This window comes from Cynocephalus volans, chromosome 12 (genome assembly GCF_027409185.1).
Source record: "Cynocephalus volans isolate mCynVol1 chromosome 12, mCynVol1.pri, whole genome shotgun sequence".
In the NCBI taxonomy this organism is placed as follows: Eukaryota; Metazoa; Chordata; class Mammalia; order Dermoptera; family Cynocephalidae; genus Cynocephalus; species Cynocephalus volans.
This window is the reverse complement of record NC_084471.1, coordinates 819,095-838,809: the sequence shown is the minus strand read 5'-3', so window position 1 is coordinate 838,809 and position 19,715 is coordinate 819,095. Positions and strand designations below refer to the sequence as shown.

The window sequence follows — 19,715 nt, the reverse complement described above, 5'->3', positions numbered from 1 at the left end:
CAGCGCACATACACCATCAAGCCAGAGGGGCGGCACCCCCTTCCAGGTGAGCAGCCCTGCAGGAGGGGCGGGGGGACGGTGACTGATGAGGTGTTTTGTGACCATGTGTTTGGCAAAAACAAAAGATACTAATATTTGTGATTGGCACGAGGAAGGGCAAGGCCGGGCTCACTCCCTAGTGGAGCGTCGGTCACAGGCTCTTTCTAGAGCCTCCACTTCTCGCCTGGCACAGATGTGTCCACTGAGCACTGTCCATAATCTGGAGGGTCTGGGCAAAACCTAGATGTCCATATGGAAAGGAATGAACAAGGAGATCGTGGCACAGCAGTGTTTAAGAGTAAGGACAGGGCTGGCCAGTCAGCTCAGTTGGTCAGAGCATGGTGCTGATGACACCAAGGTCCAGGGTTTCATCGTTGCAGTGGCCAGCCACAAAAAATAAAGAATGAGGAGGGACTCTGAAGACCGGAGGGGAAAGACCACAGGATGCAGTGTCGAATGGAAGAAGGCAGCCTGAGAGCAGCAGGGAAGCGGCCTACACCAAGCTGAGCAGCAGCCCCGGGGCCTGGGGCACGACTGGACCTTCCCCCATTCTGGATGTTCGGATCTCTCTTACGGTGCACGTGTGCATTACATCGGTAAGCAGGCGCATTTCTCAAATAAATAAAAGCTGCTTAGGGCAGCATGGATGTCCTCTCAGGAGGCAGAGGGGCAGGCCTGTGTGGACCGGCTGCAGCAGGTAACTGCCCCAGCCCCTGCCAGGTGCTCTGTGACACGCATGAGGACGGTGACTGGACAGTGATTCAGAGTCTAGACCAGAGCAGGGAGGGGCTGGCACGAGTACAAACAGGGCTTTGGAGACTTGGGAGGAAGGAGGCCATGCCAGCCCTGGGGTGTGGGAGCACAGCCGGGCCTTGTCCTGGGGCTGCCTCTTTGACACTCACTGGGAACACAGGGCAAGGATGGTGGAGGGAGTGAGGCTGGCCTCTAGAGTACATGGCACAGAAATGGGGTATGTGGCCTGGGCATGTGAGGAGGTGGCCAGCCTGAGCCTGGGTGCCCACGCCTGCAGGTGACCACTGGCTGGGGCTGCAGCACATCTTGGACGTGACGGCCCAGCCGGGCTTGCAGATTGAGCTGATGGTGGACCTGGGGTACGTGGACAGTCTCATGCTTTGGGCCCACTATGACAACTTCCACGTGGACAAGGAGGACCAGCTGACCCTGAGCTGGTACTTGGGGAACACTGGTGAGCACCTGGGAGGGGTGGGGGCTCTCGGCCACCTCCACTGCCCGCAAGGGACTCTTCCTGCCCTGCTGAGATGCCCTAGCAGGCTGGGTGTGGTAAGCTTGCACAGGGGTGGGGGAGATGCGGCCCCAGAGACCCCTGACTTCCCACTTACATCTGCCCTGGGGGTCCCAGATGGTGAGGCAGCCCTGGGCAGCCAGGGTCGGGAGGAGCCCTGAGGGCACAGGCAAGAGGGACCATGGAGCCTGCTGCCCATACTGGCCACACTATGCAGGGGATGTGTTCTGGGGCTCGGGCCACAAGGACAAACAGGAGGGTGGCTCCTTCAGCACACTCAACCACGACTGTGACAGCTGCATGAACTGCGACACCGTCAGCTGCAGCCAGGCAGACCTCAATGGGCTGTGGCCACTGCAAGGATGAAACCCTGGACCTTGGTGTCATCAGCACCATGCTCTGACCAACTGAGCTGACTGGCCAGCCCTGTCCTTACTCTTAAACACCGCTGTGCCACGATCTCCTGCGGGGGACCCCCTGGCCTGCACTGGGCCACAGGCAGCACCAAGTGGGCCCTGGGTTCCACCATGCTGTGCATTCCAGCATCAAGCAGGTGGGTGGGCGGAGCCTCGCTCAGGAAATGTTCAGGCCCTGCTGCCTGCTGTGTCCTCCTTCTGTGAAGGACAGAGTCCCCAAGCTGCGAGCTTGTTGAGGGTAGCCGGCTGCACACAGAGCCTGACACCCACAGACCCTCAGTAACCCAGTCCCACCAGATCCCAGAGCACTGATGAGACGGTGAGCCAGACTGGAGAGGGGACAAGGTCAGGAGGGCCCAGGGTCTGGGGAAGCTGGGTGGTGACCCCGGGCTCTGGCTGGGTTTCCCAGAGCAGTTAGGGAAGAGGACGCTGGGGACCGAGGTGGGCAGCTCCACCAGCAGGCCAGGTGGGGGCTCCTCTAGAGGGAAAGGTCCGAGCACCTACACTCACTGGTCACCGGGACGGCGACCTCATCACGTTCCCCTCATCCACGCCACCCTCCACCCCACACAGAAGGTAGTAAGGGACCCACCGTGGCCACATAGCTCCTCAGGGGCACAGCTGGGTTCCCACGGGATCTCCGAAGCCCAGGTTGTGGCCCAGGAGAAAGTTCTGGATGTGCTCCTTAAGGTGAAGTGTAGAGTCGGGTTGCTGGAATAGAGTGACCACAGCCAGGAGGGAGCCCGTGTGAATGTCCAGCGTCCCTGCACCCAGCTCGGGTCTCAGGTTTCCCTTTATGACCACACCGGGCAGGAGATTGGAAAGGGGGACACGTGCAGGGTCAGCTCAGGGTGGGCACCAGAGGCTCTTCTGAACCCCTCCATACCCTTCCTTCATTCTGCAATACTGACCCCAAACTCCTCACCTAGGATGGCCCTTCAAGGGCAGGCCTGGCTGGGCCGTGGGTATCTGTGGGGTCTGCTGTGGGGGAACAGGTGCCCGACCATCAGAGTTCCTGCGACCCTAGACTACAGGTGCTAAGGGAGCGAGATCGTTCCAGAAAGAAGCGCCGCGTAAGGAAGGACGCAGGGCGGCGTGTGTGGAGTCGTGCGCGGAGCCGGCGGCGCTGTCCCCGTGCAGAGCGTGTGGGTGCGCGCGTGTGTGTTTCCCCGCTGGCCAGCACAGGGACGGACCCTGGACCCTGGTGTCACACCACCGCGCTCCACCCGTGCCGAGTCCCGGACACCCGGCGCGGCAGCGTCCGCCGGGGCACCGACCCTCAGCCACATCTGCCCCGCGCGGCTGAGGACGGCTGGGGCCGGGCTCTCACCGGCTCCACCCCGAGCTGGAGGACACCCCAGGGGCCTTCTGGGGACGTCGCGCGACACGTCACCCCACTCGGAGCAACCTGACTGTCGCGCGTCTCGGGACCCGCTGGCCCTTAGAGCGGGGCAGTACGGCTGCCCCGCCAGCCCGCGGCAGCCTCTGCGCGGACCCTCGGCGCTCGCAGCCCTGGGGCGGGACCCCGCACGGGCGACAGACGGACACGGCAACCAATCAGAGCCAGGCTTCTGGAAGGCGCGGTCGCGGACACCACCCCCACACCCGACTGCGGGGCGGGGCTTCCGATCGGGGATCAGGAGCTTCCGGCCGCCGCGGTGCCGTGCATGGCTGCGCTCAGGGTGGCGCTCGGGGCCTCGCTCGCGGCCGCCCGTGTCGGGTCGCTGCCCGTCTGCCGCCGCCGCCCGCCGCCCGCGCCCCGCTCCGCCTCGGCCGCCGCCATGGAGCCCGCGCCGCGCTGGCTGGCGGGGCTGCGCTTCGACAACCGCACCCTGCGCGCGCTGCCCGTGGAGGCGCCGGGCCCCGAGGGCGCCTCGCGTACGCCGCGGCCCGTGCCCGGGGCCTGCTTCAGTCGCGCGCGCCCGGCCCCGCTGCGGAGGCCGCGCGTCGTGGCGCTGTCAGAGCCCGCGCTGGCGCTGCTGGGCCTGGGCCCGCCGCCCGCCGAGGCCGAGGCCGAGGCCGCGCTCTTCTTGAGCGGCAACGCGCTGCTGCCGGGCGCCGAGCCGGCCGCGCACTGCTACTGCGGCCACCAGTTCGGCCAGTTCGCCGGGCAGCTGGGCGACGGCGCCGCCATGTACCTGGGCGAGGTGTGCACGGCGGCCGGCGAGCGCTGGGAGCTGCAGCTCAAGGGCGCTGGCCCCACGCCCTTCTCCAGGTGGGCGCGGGGACGCGGGGGAGCGCGGGGGGTTGGGGGCAGCGGGGACGGCCCGAGGGCTGCGGACGGTGCTCACGCTCTTCGGGGTCATCCAAGCAGGACGCGCGCGGCTTACGGTCAGCCCGGGCGGGCCGGGTCCACGCAGCCTCGCGGGCGGCCTTAGCCTCCTCTGGTCGCTGGTCCAGTCGCTTCCCGACCCCGCGGGCCGGCTTGTCCCGTGAGCATCTTTAAACGTTGTGTTTTCACTTTGGAATCTCTTTGTGGGCACAGTTTCCTGTCAGGACGCACTTTGTATTTGAAGACTTGAGTTTTTAAGTCGGTGCTTTCAGAACTGAGGTCTGCTAGAATGTTTTTTCCTTGAAAAAGAAGGGTCCTCCCCGTGTGTCCGGGGATCCCTGGCCTCAGCAGTTCACCAAGTCTTCAGGCTGAAGTCCGAAGTAGCTGGGAGAAGTGAAGGATTTGTACAATGAAAACTACAAAACAATGCTGAAAGAAATTAAAGAAAATGTAAATAGATGGAAACATGTTTGTGGATTGGACGACCTATTATTGTTAAAACATCCTTACCACCCAGAGTGATCTACAGATTCAGTGCATCCCTATCAAAATCCCAATGAAGTTTTTTGCAGAAATAGAAAAACCCATTCTAATATTCACATGAAATCTTAAGGGACCCGGAATAGGCAAAACAATCTCGAAAAAGAACAAAGCTGGAGGACTCACACTTCCTGGTTCCAGAACTTACTACAAAGCTATAGTAACAGTAATCAAAACAGTGTGGCACTGGCATAAGGACAGGCATATGAACCGCTGAAATAGCCCAGATAAGCACTTGTGTAAATGGTCGAACGATTTTTGACAAGGGTGCCGAGACCATTCAATAGGGAAAGAACAAACTATTCAGTACATGGTGCTGGGAAGACTGGATGTTCACACGCAAAAGAATGAAGCTGGACCCTTACCATACACCATATGCAAAAATTAAAATAGATCAAACACGTAAACTTAAGAGCTAGAACAATACAACTTTTAGAAGAAAACACAGGGCAAAGTCTTTACTACGTTGGATTTGGCAGTGGTTTCTTGGGTATAACACTAAAGGTTCAGGCATCAAAAGGAAAATTGGACTACATGAAAATTTAAGATTTTTATGCATAAAAAGATACTCTCAACATAGTTAAAAGGGTCTGGCTGATTAGCTCACTAGGTAGACCATGGCACTGATGACACCAAGGTCAAGGGTTTGGATCCCTGTACTGGCGAGCTGCCCAAAAATTAAAAAAAAAAAAAAAAATACTAGAAAGGCACCCCACAGAACGGGAGAAAATATTTTCTAGTAGTGTGTAATAGTGCTAGGCGTCTATAATTAACAATTTTATGTTCTCAAGTGGCTAATAGAGAGGACCTCAAATGTTCTCATCACAAAGAAATGAAGTTTTGCAATGATGAATATGCTACCTACCCTTTTTTTTTTTGGCTACTGGCCGATGTGGGGTCCGAACCCTTGACCTTGGTTCTTGCTGTTGACAACACTGCACTTCAACCAAGTGAGCCAACCAGCCATAATTACCTGGACTTTATCATCACAAATTGTATATGCATATTGAAATATAACTCTGTACCTGCTAAATATGTATAATCAATATGTGTGAGTTAGAAAAAATTAATTCCTCTAGAATAAAAAAGGATTAAGATGCAGAAAATATAGAGAAGTGATAAAACTCAACAACAAAAAACCCAATTCAAAAATAGACAAAGATAGGGGCCAGCCGGTGGCTCACTTGGGAGAGTGTGGTGCTGATAACACGAAGGCCACGGGTTCAGATCCCATTTAGGGATGGCCGGTTGCTCACTGGGTGAGCGTGGTGCTGACAACACCAAGTCAAGGGTTAAGATCCCCTTACCGGTCATCTTTAAAAAAATAAAAGTAAAAATAGACAAAGAACTTTCCAAAGAAGATATATAAATAGCCAAGAAACACATAAAAAGGTAGTCAGTGTCTAATCATTAGGGAAATGCAAACCACATCTACAATGAGATAACGCCTCATACCCATTAGGATGGCTACTATCAAATAAACAGTAAATTTGGGCTGGTTTGTTAGCTCACTCGGTTAGACCATGGTGTTGATAACACCAAGTTCAGGGGTTCAGATCCCCACACCACCGGCCACCAAAGAAACCAGTAGGTGTTGGTGAGGATGTGGAAAAGTTGGAACCCTTGTGTACTGTTGGTAAGTTAAGTACAGCCACTGTGGAAGACAATATGGTGGTTCCCAGACCATTAAAATGACCACGTGGCCCTGTAATTCCACTTTTGGATATACACCCAAAGGAACTGAGAGCAGGGTCTCAACATTTGTACACCGTGTTCACTGCAGCATTATTCACAATAGCTAAAATGTAGAAGCAACCCAAGTGTCCACAGGATGAATGGATACACAAAATGTGGTAACACGGGGGTCTTCAGAAAGTTTGTGGAAAAGAGGGCTGGCCCATTAGCTCAGTTGGTTAGAGCATAGTGGGTTTTTTTGTTTTTTCGTTTTTTTTAAAGATGACCGGTCAGGGGATCTTAACCCTTGACTTGGTGTTGTCAGCACCATCAGCCATCCCTATATAGGGATCCGAACCCGTGGCCTTGGTGTTATCAGCACCACACTCTCCCGAGTGAGCCACGGGCCAGCCTTCCATGAACTTTTTGAAGTAACATATTTAAAAAAGGAAATTCTACAATATGCTACAACATGAATGGACATCCTAAGTGAGATAAGCTAGACAAAAAAAGACACATACTGTACGATTCCACCTATATGAATTACTTAGAGTAATCAAAATTCATAGACAGTAAGAATGGTGATTACCAGCGACGGGGAGGAGGGGGAATGGAGAGTTATTTAATGGGTATAGAGTTTCAGTTTCACAAGACAAAATGATTTCTGTAAATTGAGGGTGGTAATGGTTGTACAACATGAATATATTTACTACTACTGGTCTGTACACTTAAAAATAGTTAAGATGGTAAGTTTTATGTTTTGTGTATTTTACCACAATAAAAAAAATTGAAAAGGGGAGGAGTCATTAGATCCTTACTCAGGCCCCACATACCCCTATATTCTGGTATAGAGAACTGGCCTCGGCAGTTCTCCAGGACTTGAGGCTGCAGTCTGAAGTGGCTGTGAGTGGCCTGAGGCCAGTGCTGCTGGAGCCCAAGGTGTGGGTTTTGGAGATGGGCAGGTGGCTTCTTGCCTATTCCCCTTGCCTGCTGTGGGTGTTGGGGCTCAGGACCTCTCCTGTCAGGCACAGAGGTCAGGTCTATACCTGGGCACCTAGGTCCATACCAGGGCATTAGTCCTGGTGCAGAGAAGGGACTATTGTCCAGGGGGCCCTGTGGGGCAGGGCCACCCTGGGAAGCCTGTTGCTCCTGCTGTGTAATCTCTTTCAGTTCTGGCTTCTGCTTTGGGAATCTTGCCCTGGGCAAGAATACAGGCTGCGTGTTTTCAGGATTGTTTTTACCAGAGTCAAGATTAGCTTGGGCTGTGTTGGCTTAGCTGGGCTAAGGAGCAATTCCCATAGCCAGGGAGGATGGAGTGACTTTGAGAATGGATTACCTTGGCCTTTCAGGCCCTGGCAGTTTCTCAAACAGTTTGGGATGTGTAGTGGATTGAATTATGTCCCCCCCAAACTCCCTGAAGCTTGAATTTTGTCCCCCAAGTTTCATGTATTAGAAATTTAGCCCCCACTGTGACTGTTAAGAGGGTGGGAAATCCTATTATGGTAACTGAATGGTGGAGCCTTGAAGAGGTGATTGGATTGTAGGACCCTGCAGTAGTGAATGGATTAAAAATGGTGGTCAGGGTGTGGTTCTGAAGGCTTTAAAAGGAGAGCACAAAGAGGCTCTCTCTGCTCTCTCTGCTTCCACCATCTTGCAATGTGAGACCCCTGGGTCATTGTTGCCACCACCAGATGGACTTTGGACTTACCAGCCTCAGAAACTGTAAGCAATAAATTTTGTTTTCTTTATAAATCACCCAGATGCAAGTATTTTGTTACAAGCAACAAAAATGGACTAATACAGGATGAGACAGGAGGGGAGCGGGCAGGACTGCAGGTCCCTTTACGTGCCAGCCAGGCCAGGTGTCCAGAGGTGTCACTCACACTTGAGGTGAGCCTGCGCCTCCCAGCCCCACTCCACAGGCCTGTGGGGAGCAGGTGCCTTGGTATTCAGATGAGGCGGAGGTTTTCCTTATCGTCTCCCACGTGATTTTGTCCTTTTGAGAGAACTTTCTAAGCTACTGCAGGTGCCACGTCCCTGCGTGGCCTGTCCAGGCTCAGGATGGCCTGGCATGCAGCAGCTCCAGGCTCGCTGTCAGTTTCTTTGGATACCAGCTGGGGGCCCTTGGAGGCCATGTCCAGGCCTCCTGCCCTACAGAAGGGGCTGTGGACGCCACTCCCCCAGGCCAGCCATGCTGCTGTGTTGCCACCACTTCCTTTTTATATTCTGTATTTTTAAAAAATAGTAATGGAGGCTCAGTGGGTTTTAAAAAATGCTGGGACGGGCCCGTGGCTCACTCGGGAGAGCGTGGTGCTGATAACACCCAAGGCCACGGGTTTGGATCCCTATATAGGGATGGCTGGTTTGCTCACTGGGTGAGCGTGGTGCTGACAAGACCAAGGCAAGAGTTAAGATCCCCTTACCGGTCTTTTTTTTTTTTTTTTTTTAATAAATAAATATAAAAAAATAAAATGCTCAAGCCATACAAGACCATCCAAAGTAAAATGTGATTCTGCCCCAGCTGGTTCTCCAAGCCTGGACCTGCAGAACTGCAGATGCGGCCGCAGCACACGCAGCTCTGCCCCCTGTGAAGATGCTCTCGGCCATGTGTGCTATTCTGCAGCCTCCTCCTCTTCCTGCCCCGTCCACTCCTCTTGCGCTATCCTTTGACGCTGTGCCCTGAGCTGACCTGCCGTCCCCTCCCTGTGGCACTCGGTCACACCCACTCTGTTCCCTCATCTCTGGGAACAGGGACAGAGAGCATTGCCTTCTCTAACGAGCACGTGCTTTTGTATCCACTTTCTCATGTAGTTTCAGTTTTTTCTCTGCTACAAATAATGCTGGTGTGAACGTGTGTGCTACCGTAAAGCACTTTTATGAAGTACATTCATAAAAGCAGCTGCAGATTCGAGGTTGCGCTTGAGCTGCTGGGTCTTCTGGGAGGCTCTGGCAGCCGTGCCGTCCACAGCACACGCAGCCTCCACTGCAGACCAGGTGCTCAGCCGTGCGGATGCCAGGCCCGGCGGCACTGCGGGCTTATGAGTCTCTGGTATCAACTGAAATGGACTTTCTTTACAGTGATGAAGAGTTGTTGTTTTTTTAAAAGCTGTTAGGGTGCTTTTTTTTCACTCTTTCCCATTTGCTGGCTTGGATCTTGGTGTTGAAGGGACACTTGCCCGACCGGCACAATGTACCCTGTGTTTGATTTCAGACAGGCTGACGGTCGCAAAGTCCTGCGGTCGAGCATCCGTGAGTTCCTGTGCAGCGAAGCCATGTTCCACCTGGGGATCCCCACCACACGGGCCGGGGCCTGCGTCACGTCCGAGTCCACAGTGGTGCGCGATGTGTTCTATGATGGTAATCCAAAATATGAAAAATGCACGGTTGTGTTGCGTATAGCTTCCACTTTTCTAAGGTAATGCCGGGGTCCTTTAGGCCTGTCTACGTGTGCTTGCTTCTAGGGTCATAGGAGACTTGTGCTTATGCAGCTGGAATGTCTAGTAGAAGCAAACTACCGTGGTCACAGCACCTGGGCTGCGTTTAGGACCTGGCCCCCGGCCTCTTGGAAAGTCGAGCCTGTCCCTAGAGCAGGCTCAGAGCACACTGTCCCTGAAGTAGACACTTCACACCTGCTCGGAGGCATTTGCAGTGAGAGGCACTTGGCGTTTTCTGGGTCGGGTCCCATCCTGTGTGCAGACAGTTGTGCTGAGCCCCTCCCATGCCCCTGTCCAGGCCCTTGTCATGGCCACAAGAAATGGGGAAAGGCAGCGGCAGCAAGGGGCGCCAGCAGAGGGTCCCTGAGTGGTGCTTCCTGGTGGGAGGGTTCTGGGAAGGTGCATGCACAGAGCTGCTGCCTCTGTTTATGACAAGGAAATGGCCTTGCTGAGTGTCACTGTGAACAAACAGACTGTCATACGCCTGATGTGTTCCAGTTTGCTGTAGTCATCCTTTCTGGTGGTCCAGTCACTCATGGGTTAGGGGTCTTTCTGGTGGGCTCCTGTCTTTGGGGAACCTATCAGTCTTGGTATCACCTTGCCGTCTGGCTTCCAGTGCTTTTTCATTCCTGACTACCTGAACCTAGCGTTGTTAGGAGGTGGCCATGGCAACCTGTGGTTCTCCCGTCCTGCAGGGCCAGGCTGGCCATTTCCCTGGTGACTGCCAATTGCCCATGCCTGAGGCAGCCTGTGTCAGTCTCTGGTTTTTCTTATCCTCTCCCCTGGAGGCTGGGAAGGAGCCAGGGCAGAGACCTGCCTCAGGAGGAGACCCTTATCCCCAGTGGCACTATTGACACTTTGACGGGGAACATCCTATGTGTCGTATGACGTTTAGCAGCACCCCTGGCGTCTGCCCGCCAGTTGCCAGTAGAACCACAGTTGTGACAATGAAAAATCTCCAGATGTTGTCTGATGTTCCCTGGGGGACAGTCGCCCTGGTTGAGAACCACTCCTGATAGCTCACAGACCCTGCTTGCTGCCCCTGTCCCCACCGGAGGATGCTGGTGACAGGCTGCAGCCCACAGTGTGGGAGGACGTGCACAGGACCCTCTGTGAGGAATTGGGGGGACACGGCAGCTTCTGGGCCCCGTGGGCCTCCTCTGCACATGTCCCAGGCTGTGGGAACGGGGCCTCGGTCAGTGGCTGGAGGTTGGCCAAAGGTGAGCCATGTCTGTATTCGTGTTATTTAAAGCCCAGTTACGTTCTCATTGCTTGTGGGGTTTTGTTTCCATTGAGGTGCTGGATTCCTGCCAGGGGGCTACGGGATCCAGTAGCCACAACTTCTTTCTTTTTTCTTTTCTCACAAGGGGCTGTGGTTGTGTATGACCTGTTGAAAACTCGGGTTTTCCCTCCAGGTTCGGATCCTTTGAAATTTTCAAGTCTGCCGACGAGCACACAGGGCGGGCAGGCCCCAGCGTGGGAAGGAATGACATTCGTGTGCAGATGCTTGACTATGTGGTTGGCTCTTTCTACCCCGAAGTCCAGGCCGCCCACAGCAGCGACCGCGTGCAGAGGAACGCTGCCTTCTTCCGGGAGGTAGGTGGGCCGCGTGCTGCCCTCCCTGTGGCAGCGCTAGGTGACCCCACCTGCTGCTAAGCATGGTGTTGGCCGGTGGACCAAGGCTTTCACCCAATGTCCCTTCTCTGCCCACAAACCCCATCCCTTCCCTCAGACTCGGGGGTGGGCCGTGAGCATGTCATCCAGGCTTTGACCAGGGCTGACTTCCACAAACACTTTGCTGAGGCTTAGGGTCCTGAGGCAAACGCAAAACTCACTGTGATTCAGCAGCACCACAGGGCCTGTTTGTGTCTGCCCTCATGCCGGGAGCACCTGCGGGTCCCAGTGGGGTCTTAGCCTGTGGGAGGGAAGGAGTTGGCTCGGGTGGATGTGCTGATGGGTGCTGGGTGCCTCCAACATGGGTCGATGCCCCAGAGCAGCCAGCCCCATGTCTACATTTGGGGAGACACTGTCTATGCAACTGGTCCTGGGTTCACCCCCAGAACTGTCAGATGTGGCCCTGCATCCCACGGATAATGCACTGTCCCACACGACCAGTCAATGTCATCACAGGACATCCTGAGTGCGGTGGGACTCAGGGCTGCGAACATCAGTAGGTGAAGGAGGAAGGGTCAAGCCAAGTTGGAGTGCAGGGAGGGCGGGCCACAGGTCTCCTCCGGGGGGGTCAGATACCCCCATGTGGAGCAGCTGCAGCCGGGGCCTGATGCAGAGCTTTGCTGCCCTGTGGCTGCAGAGCCCAAGGGACAGCAGACGTAGTACCAGCAGGTGTCTCCAGAGCTCTGTCCTCTTCAAGGTCACTCCTCTAGTCCCTCTTTGGCGACGCTCTATGGGCACATGACAGGGCCTCACGCTTCTGTGCAGACGTGGATGGGTGGTCCAAGCAGGTCGCTCTGCCTCTCTGAGTCTTTCTGTCAGTGAGGCCAGGACAGTGCTGCCCCATTCCTGGGCGTGGCCTCGCGTGAGGCGAAGTGTGTGCAGCGTGCATGCCCTGCGTTGGCAGTGGTGTCGGTGGGCACTGGGCAGCGGGGGCCCTCAGGGGCACCTGGCATCTTGCAGGACTCCTGGTCTCCCTGTTGATTGGTGCCTGCACCTGAGGCCACGTTGGTGCTGGGCTGCATAGGGGCTGCTGTCTGGTTGGGGGATTGGGTGAGCAGCAGGGTTGGCAACTGGACCCTGGCCCTGGTGGCACCCATGGTGGAGATAAGCCTGGACCAGGGGCAGGTTTTGTCCAACACTGTGGTAGCTTCCTTGTTTCCACGGTGTCTTCCTACTGGGTCTGAATCTTGGGAATGTCAGGCTTCCCTGATTTTTCTGGTTTGGGTAAAAGCCAAAATTTGTGAACCCAACACATCAAAGAATAGATGGTGCACACGGGGATTAGATACCAGCTCACCCAAAATACTCCTCCTCCTAAAATATTTGTACGTGTCCTCCCCTGTGGGTGAGGAGATTGCAGAGGACACTGGAACAGAAGTCCCACAGAAGTCACCAGAGAGCAAGAACCACGCAGAGAAGTGCAGCTGGTTTCAGGGAGGGGATGGGTGGGCGGCTGGACTCACTGTGGGACGAGTGAGGGCAGGTGGGGCTGGGCAGGGGCCCAGAGGAGGAAGCAGCCAGCACCTGCCCTGCCCCAGGTGACCCGCCGCACAGCCCGGATGGTGGCAGAGTGGCAGTGTGTGGGCTTCTGCCACGGCGTGCTCAACACCGACAACATGAGCATCGTGGGGCTCACCATCGACTATGGGCCCTTCGGCTTCCTGGACAGGTGAGTGGCCCTAGGGCCCGATGGTGCAGGTGGTGGGCCTCATGCCTCCTGCAGCCAACCCAGAAACTGGTTCCTGGGAGGGGCAGAGACACCCGTGGCTCAGGGACCATTGGGGATGTCTAGCCTTCAGGCATACGGCTGCTCCTGTAAGGTCTTTTTTCAGTAGTCAGTTCCTGACAGTGCCTGGTCGGCCATTCCTGGAAGCAGAAACCCCTGGAGGGTTTCGAGCGCAGTACCAGGGGCTGTCTTAGCACTATAAAAGGGGTCCCTCCTGCAGGCTGAAAACAGATTGAAGGGGTTGGGGTGGTAACAGGCCTCTCCAGAGGGGGCAGCGTCAAGGAGTGTGGCTTCCCCTAAAGCTCGAGGTGGAGCTAATGTCTGGTGGCTGTTGGTACTTATGCAGGAGAGAGTCGCAGGCAACTCTACGGTCCTTGACCTGAGCCTGTGGGGACAGGGCAGGAGAGCAGCGGCTGCCCCCCAAGGGGCCTGCATTGTCCCCTCGGTGTGTCCCCTGAGGCAGCTCTCTTGCCTGTGTGGCAGATACGACCCCGACCATGTGTGTAATGCCTCCGACAACACTGGGCGCTATGCATACAGCAGGCAGCCCGAGGTGTGCAAGTGGAACCTGCAGAAGCTGGCCGAGGCTCTGGAGCCCGAGCTGCCCCGCGAGCTGGGCGAGGCCATCCTGGCCGAGGAGTTTGATACCGAGTTCCAAAGGCACTACCTGCAGAAGATGCGCAAGAAGCTGGGCCTTGTGCGAGTGGAGCAGGAGGAGGACACGGCGCTGGTGGTCAAGCTCCTGCAGACCATGCACCTGACTGGTGAGCTGGGGGTTCAGTGTTTTTATTGTGGTTTAATATGCAATTTACCAGCTCAGTGGCACTGAGCGCATTCACGTTGTTGTACAACGTCACCACTGTCCTTCCCCAGAACTTTTCCTCCTCCCAAACAGAAACTGTGTCTGTTAAACAGCAACTCCCCCTCTGCTCCCCCAGCCCTGGCAGGCACCACTGATTCTGTGTGACTGCTCTAGGGACCTCATATGAGTGAGATCATCATACAGTATTCGTCCTTTCGTGACTGGCTTATTTCACTTAGTGTCCTCAAGGTTCATCCACCTTTTATTTTTAGCATGTGTCAGTTTCCTCTCTTTTTAAGGCTCCATTGTGTGAATGGATCACATTTTGCTAATCATCTTGTGATGCACACGTGGGCTGTTCTCATTGCTGGGCCGCTGTGTATGGTGCTGCTGTGAAACGAGCACGCACTTGTCTGTGTGATCCCTGCTTCCAGTTCTTTTGGGTATACAGTTAGTGGGATTGCTGGATCTTACGTTTAACTTGCCTAATTGCTCTGGCTAGAACTTCTAGTACTGTTGAATAGAAGTGGTGACAGTGGGCGTCTTTGTCTTGTCTCTGATCTTAGGGGGAAAGCTTTGTCTCTCACCGTTGAGTACAATGTTAGTTGTGGGGTTTTTTATATATGGCTTTTATCAAGTTAAGGAAGTTTGTTTTTACCATGACAGGCTGTGGATTTTGTGAAATGGTTTTTCCTGCATCAGTTGAGACCATCACGTAGTTTTTTGTTTCTTCATATTTCCTTGCATTCTGGGGATAAATCCTACTTGGTCGTGATGGATAATCATTTTAACATTCTGCTGAGTTCCCTTTGCTGAGGATTTTTGTGTCTGTGCTCATAAGGGATATTGGCCTGAAGTTTTCTTTTCTCGTAGTGTGTTTGGCTTTGATATTGAGGCAATGCAACCTCACAGGATGAGTTAGGAGGTGTTTCCCCCTCTTCTATTTTTGCAGAAAAGTTTGAGGATTGGTATTAGGTTTTAAATGTTTAGTAGAATTCACCAGTGCAGCCATCTGGTCCTGGCCTTTTCTCTGTTGGGAAGTTTTTGATTACTGATCAACCTCCTGACATGTTATAGGTCTATTTAGATTTTCTGTTTCTTCTTGAATGAGTTTTGGTAATTTGTGTGTTTAGGAATTTGTCCGTGATGTCTAGGTTATCTGATTTTGGCATATAATTTTTCACACTTAACATGGATCTACTGTCTTAATACATTCTTAGGTGTGCAGTATTGACTGTAGGTACAGTGCTGCACAGCCAGTCTCTGGAGCTTCTTCCCTTGCTCTGTGGAAACTTCATGCCTGTTGATTAGTGGCCTCACATCCCCCTGCAGCCCCTGGTAACCGCCACTCACTGATTCTGTGCATCTGCCTACTCTTGCGACTTCATGTAACTAGAATCATACAGTCTGTCTCATAGTATTCTCTTATAGTCCTTTGTTCTATATAATCAGTGTGATGTCCCCACTTTCATTTCTGATTTTAGTTACGTCTTTTCTTTTTCTCAGTCTAGCTGAAAGTTTGTTTTTTGCCATCTATTCAGAGAACCAACTCTCGATTTCATTGATTTTCTCCTTTATCATTTTTCTCTTCCGTATTTCATTGTCTCCCTCTATGATTTCCTTCCCTTCTGCTAACTTTGGTCTTATTTTAATCTTTTTCTAGTTCCTTAGGTGTAAAGTTAGGTTGCTGATTTGAGACCATTTTTTTTGGAACTGAACTTTATGTTCTTTTATTATTTTTTAGTAAGTACATTCTAAGATGTTGGAGGGGGAGGAAATGGGGTTTGGGAGGGCAGGGCTGGCCCGGTGAGGGGTGGGGCAGGGCTAAGGCCCCTAACCCCCATCTCAGGACCCCAGTGGCTTCTGGCTCCTTCGCTGGCCCGGTTGTGGTGGGTGGTGGGTGGTGGATGGTGGGTGGTGGGGTGGTGGGCGGGGCCAAAACCCACAGCCTGTCATCTCCTTGAGATCTTTTTTAATGTAGGCATTCACAGCTATACATTCCGAGCTGTTCTTGTTGTATCCCATAAATTTGGATATGTTTTGTTTTTGTTCTCATACATCTCTAAGTTTTTTTTTTTTTTTTTTTTAAAGATGACCGGTAAAGGAATCATAACCCTTGACTTGGTGTTGTCAGCACCACGCTCTCCCAAGTGAACTAACCGGCCATCCCCTATATGGGATCCGAACCTGTGGTCTTGGTGTTATCAGCACCGCACTCTCCCAAGTGAGCCACGGGCCCTCTAAGTATTTTCTAATTTCCCTTGTGATTTCTTTTTGGTTTTTTGGCAGCTGGCCAGTACAGGGATCCAAACCCATGCCCTTGGTGTTTCCGGCTGATAGAGGTTGGATGTGTTGTCCCCCCAAAACTCATGTGGAAATCTGATCCCCAATGTGACTGTGTTGGAAGCTTTTTGAGCCAAGGGGGCAGATAAATGGATTAATGCTCTCCCTAGGTGGGGAGATTAATGAGTGAGTTCTCGCTCCATTAGTTCCCGCGAGAGCTGGTTGTTGAGACCCTGGCACCTTCTCTCTCTCTTGATTTCTCTCGCCATGTGATCTGCTTGTACCCACCGGCTGCCTGCCACTTTCCACCATGAGTAGAAGCAGCCTGAGGCCTGCACCAGACACAGCTGTCCCAGAATCGCAAGCCAAATAAACCTCTGTTCTTTATAGATTACCCGGTCACGGGTATTTCTGTTATAGCAACACAAACTAATATACCAGCAAGCCCTGTGATTTCTTTTTGGACCCATTGGTTGACTAAGCATGTGGTATTTAATTTTTGCATTATTAATGAATTTTCTAGTTTTCTTTCTCCTTAACATGAAATCTACTCCCTTAAATTTGTAAGTGTACAAATTTTTAAGTGGTTTCTGGCTTCATTCCATTGTGGTTGGAGAAAATAACAGTGTTTTAAAATTAAGACGTCTTTTGCGGCCTAATATATGGTCTGTCCTAGAGAACGTCCTACAGAAGACTCTGCTCTGCTCTTATTGGATGTTCTTTATATGTCTATTTGGCCTAACTCGTTTATCCCATTAAGTTCTCTGTTTCCTTACTGATCCGGTCTAGGTGTTCAATCCATTATTGAAAGTGATGTGTTAAGGTCTCCGGTTTTTACTATAGAACTGTTGTCTATTTCTTCCTTCAATCCTGTGAATATTTGCTTTGTACATTTTGGGGCTGTTTGGTGCATATAGTTATAATTTTTACATCTTCTTGATGAACTGACTCTTTTTATCAACATGTAATGCCTTCGTCTCTTGCAGCAGTCTTTGACTTACAGTCCGCTTTGTCTGAGGTCCATACAGCTGCCTGAGCTCTCTGTAGGTTACCATTGCGTGGCGTATTTTCTTCCTCCTTTCACTTCCAATCTCTTTGTATCTCGAGTCCACAGCAGCTGTCTTGTACACAATGTGGAGTTGAGTCATGTCTCTTTATCCATTCTGCCAGCTGCCTCTAGATGGGAGAGGTCAGTCCGTTCACTTTGATAGTAGTTACTGGTAAGGAGGTTCCTCTGCAGTCTGCTCTTTCCTGTATGTCTTGCACCTTTTTGTCCCTCGTTTTCTCTATGACTGCCTTCTTTCGTGATCTGATCTGTCGATTTCCTTCTCATTTTCTTTCATGTTTATTTTTAGATGTCTTTTTGGGAGTAACCATGGTTACACGTGACAAGTGTTTCACATGTACTATCTGTCGCATGTTGATCCCTGTGCCAGCAGTGACTGTGATTAGCGAGGGCTGGGTACCAGCCTCGGTGCCTTCTCTGTATTAACCCATTTCACAGAAGACTTGCAGGTTCACACTGCTGTCCAAGCTGGGGGCAGATGGGGGAGCTGAGGAGTGGGCTGGTGAGGAGCAATCGAGAGTTCCAGGACCTGATGCTGGGTGCAGTCAGCCTGGTGCAGGCCGGTGCTGCAGAAGGAAGGAGCAGGGCTGGCGCCTGCTGCCCATCACCCTGAACAGCCTCGTCCTCCAGGTGCTGACTTTACCAACACCTTCTACCTGCTGAGCTCCTGCCCAGTTGAGCCAGACTCACCAGGCCTGTCTGAGTTCCTGGCCACACTGACCTCACAGTGCGCCTCCTTGGAGGAGCTAAAACTTGCCTTCCGACCCCAGATGGATCCCCGGTGAGTACTTGGGCCCTGCTTCCTTGGAATTCAGGAACACTCAGAAACAGAAGGTTTGGGGGAGTGTTAGAGACTTCGCTGGCTGGGAGTACTTTGGGGGCTGTCAGGTCCCATCTCTGTGACATTGGTCACAGAGAAAAAGACAGTGATGCTGACACAGGCTGGGGGACAGTGGTCTTCCCAGAACAGCTCTCTGGTGTACCCTGGAAAGGCTTATGAGCTCTCAGATTGCCAGGCAGACCATGTGTGCCCAGTCCATCTCCCACCAGGAGGTAGCCATGTTTGTAGAGTGCTGCCTGCGCTGAGGATAACACATGGGGGTGGTGTTTGTGACTTTTGATTAAAACAGACTGTGGTCATGGGGAATGGGATTGGGTGGGCAGGACATGCTGAGCATGAAGTGCCTGCAACTGGGGAAGGGGGTGTCACAGCTCCTTGGGCCCTTCTGGAAACGAGGAAGGGTCCAGCCCTGTTGTCACCACGGGAGGTGCTAACAGCGACGGCTGGCTGCCCCACAAACATTAAATTCTGGGGTTGGTGATTCTCGAGGGGAAATTGGCATTGTTAGGATGTGGGTGGAGATGCCCCTAACCCACCCCACTGAGCTTGCAGCACCTGCCTGGGGGCACGTTGGTGGGGCTCAAGGCTTCAGCCAGGGCAGGCGAGGCTGGCTGCAGCACTGTTCATGCCGCCTCTTCCCCCTCCCTGCAGGCAGCTCTCGATGATGCTGATGCTGGCACAGTCAAACCCACAGCTCTTTGCACTCTTGGGCACCCATGCAAACCTCACAAGGGAGCTGGAGCGTGTGGAGCAGCAGTCAAGGCTGGAGCAGCTGAGCCCAGCTGAGCTGCAGAGCAGGAACCAGGGCCACTGGACCACCTGGCTCCAGGAGTACAGGTAAGCCCTGCCGTGGGCCCTGGGCCAGCTGTTTAGGGCCAGCTGGGGGGAGGTGGCTGCAGATGACCTCCAGTGGGGCACCCTGAGCTGCACCTGCTGGGAAACACCAGCTGCAATGTGATTCTAGAGCCCGCCTGGACAAGGACAGGGAGGATGTCAGCGACACAGCGGCCTGGCAGGCAGAGCGTATGCGCGTGATGCATGGCAACAACCCCAGGTACATCCTGCGGAACTACATTGCACAGAACGCCATCGCAGCCGCCGAGGACGGAGACTTCTCGGAGGCAAGCACACACCCGGCCCTGCTCTGTCCTGGGGGTGGGGGATGGCCCAGACACCACTTCACCCTCACTCTCCTCCAGGTGCGACGGGTGCTGAAGCTGCTGGAGGCCCCTTATCACAACCCTGGGGAAGCTGCCGAGGTCCCTGAGGCCACGGAGCCTGAGGGGGCCAGAGGGGCAGCTGGGGGGCAGCACTCCTACAGTAGCAAGCCCCCACTCTGGGCAGCGGAACTGTGTGTGACGTGATCCTCGTAACAGCCTCGGTGTCCTCCACACACCTGGAGTCTCCCGAGGCCCCTGAGTGCTGCTGAATGGTTGAGACAGTGCTGGGCCACCTTCCACGCCCAGGCAGCAAAGGCTCTGCCCTGCCACATGTCTCTCCATGACGGCAGAGACGTCCAGTCAGGACCTGACCCGTCTCTGTCTGATACTTGACTTCAGCAGCCAGGCCCAGTGCACTACCCACCTGTGATAAGCTGCCCCTCATGGGGACAGGAACTCAGCCTCAGGCATGTGGGTGATGCAGAGGGAGCCAGGCCCCTAAATAAAGCAGCTTCCTCAGGCCC

General features: G+C 53.7%; 1 protein-coding gene across 1 annotated transcript; it reads left to right on the top strand.

Annotated features, from left to right (window-relative positions):
- Positions 1-3,363: 3,363 nt before the first annotated feature.
- SELENOO (selenoprotein O) lies at positions 3,364-19,714 on the top strand. Its single transcript, XM_063076160.1, has 9 exons — positions 3,364-3,934; positions 9,417-9,620; positions 11,055-11,235; positions 12,852-12,982; positions 13,523-13,803; positions 17,821-17,971; positions 18,683-18,868; positions 18,996-19,152; positions 19,231-19,714. The coding sequence occupies exons 1-9, from the start codon at positions 3,387-3,389 to the stop codon at positions 19,402-19,404; spliced, it is 2,013 nt and encodes a 670-aa protein (XP_062932230.1). The 5' UTR covers positions 3,364-3,386; the 3' UTR covers positions 19,405-19,714.
- Position 19,715: the final 1 nt, after the last annotated feature.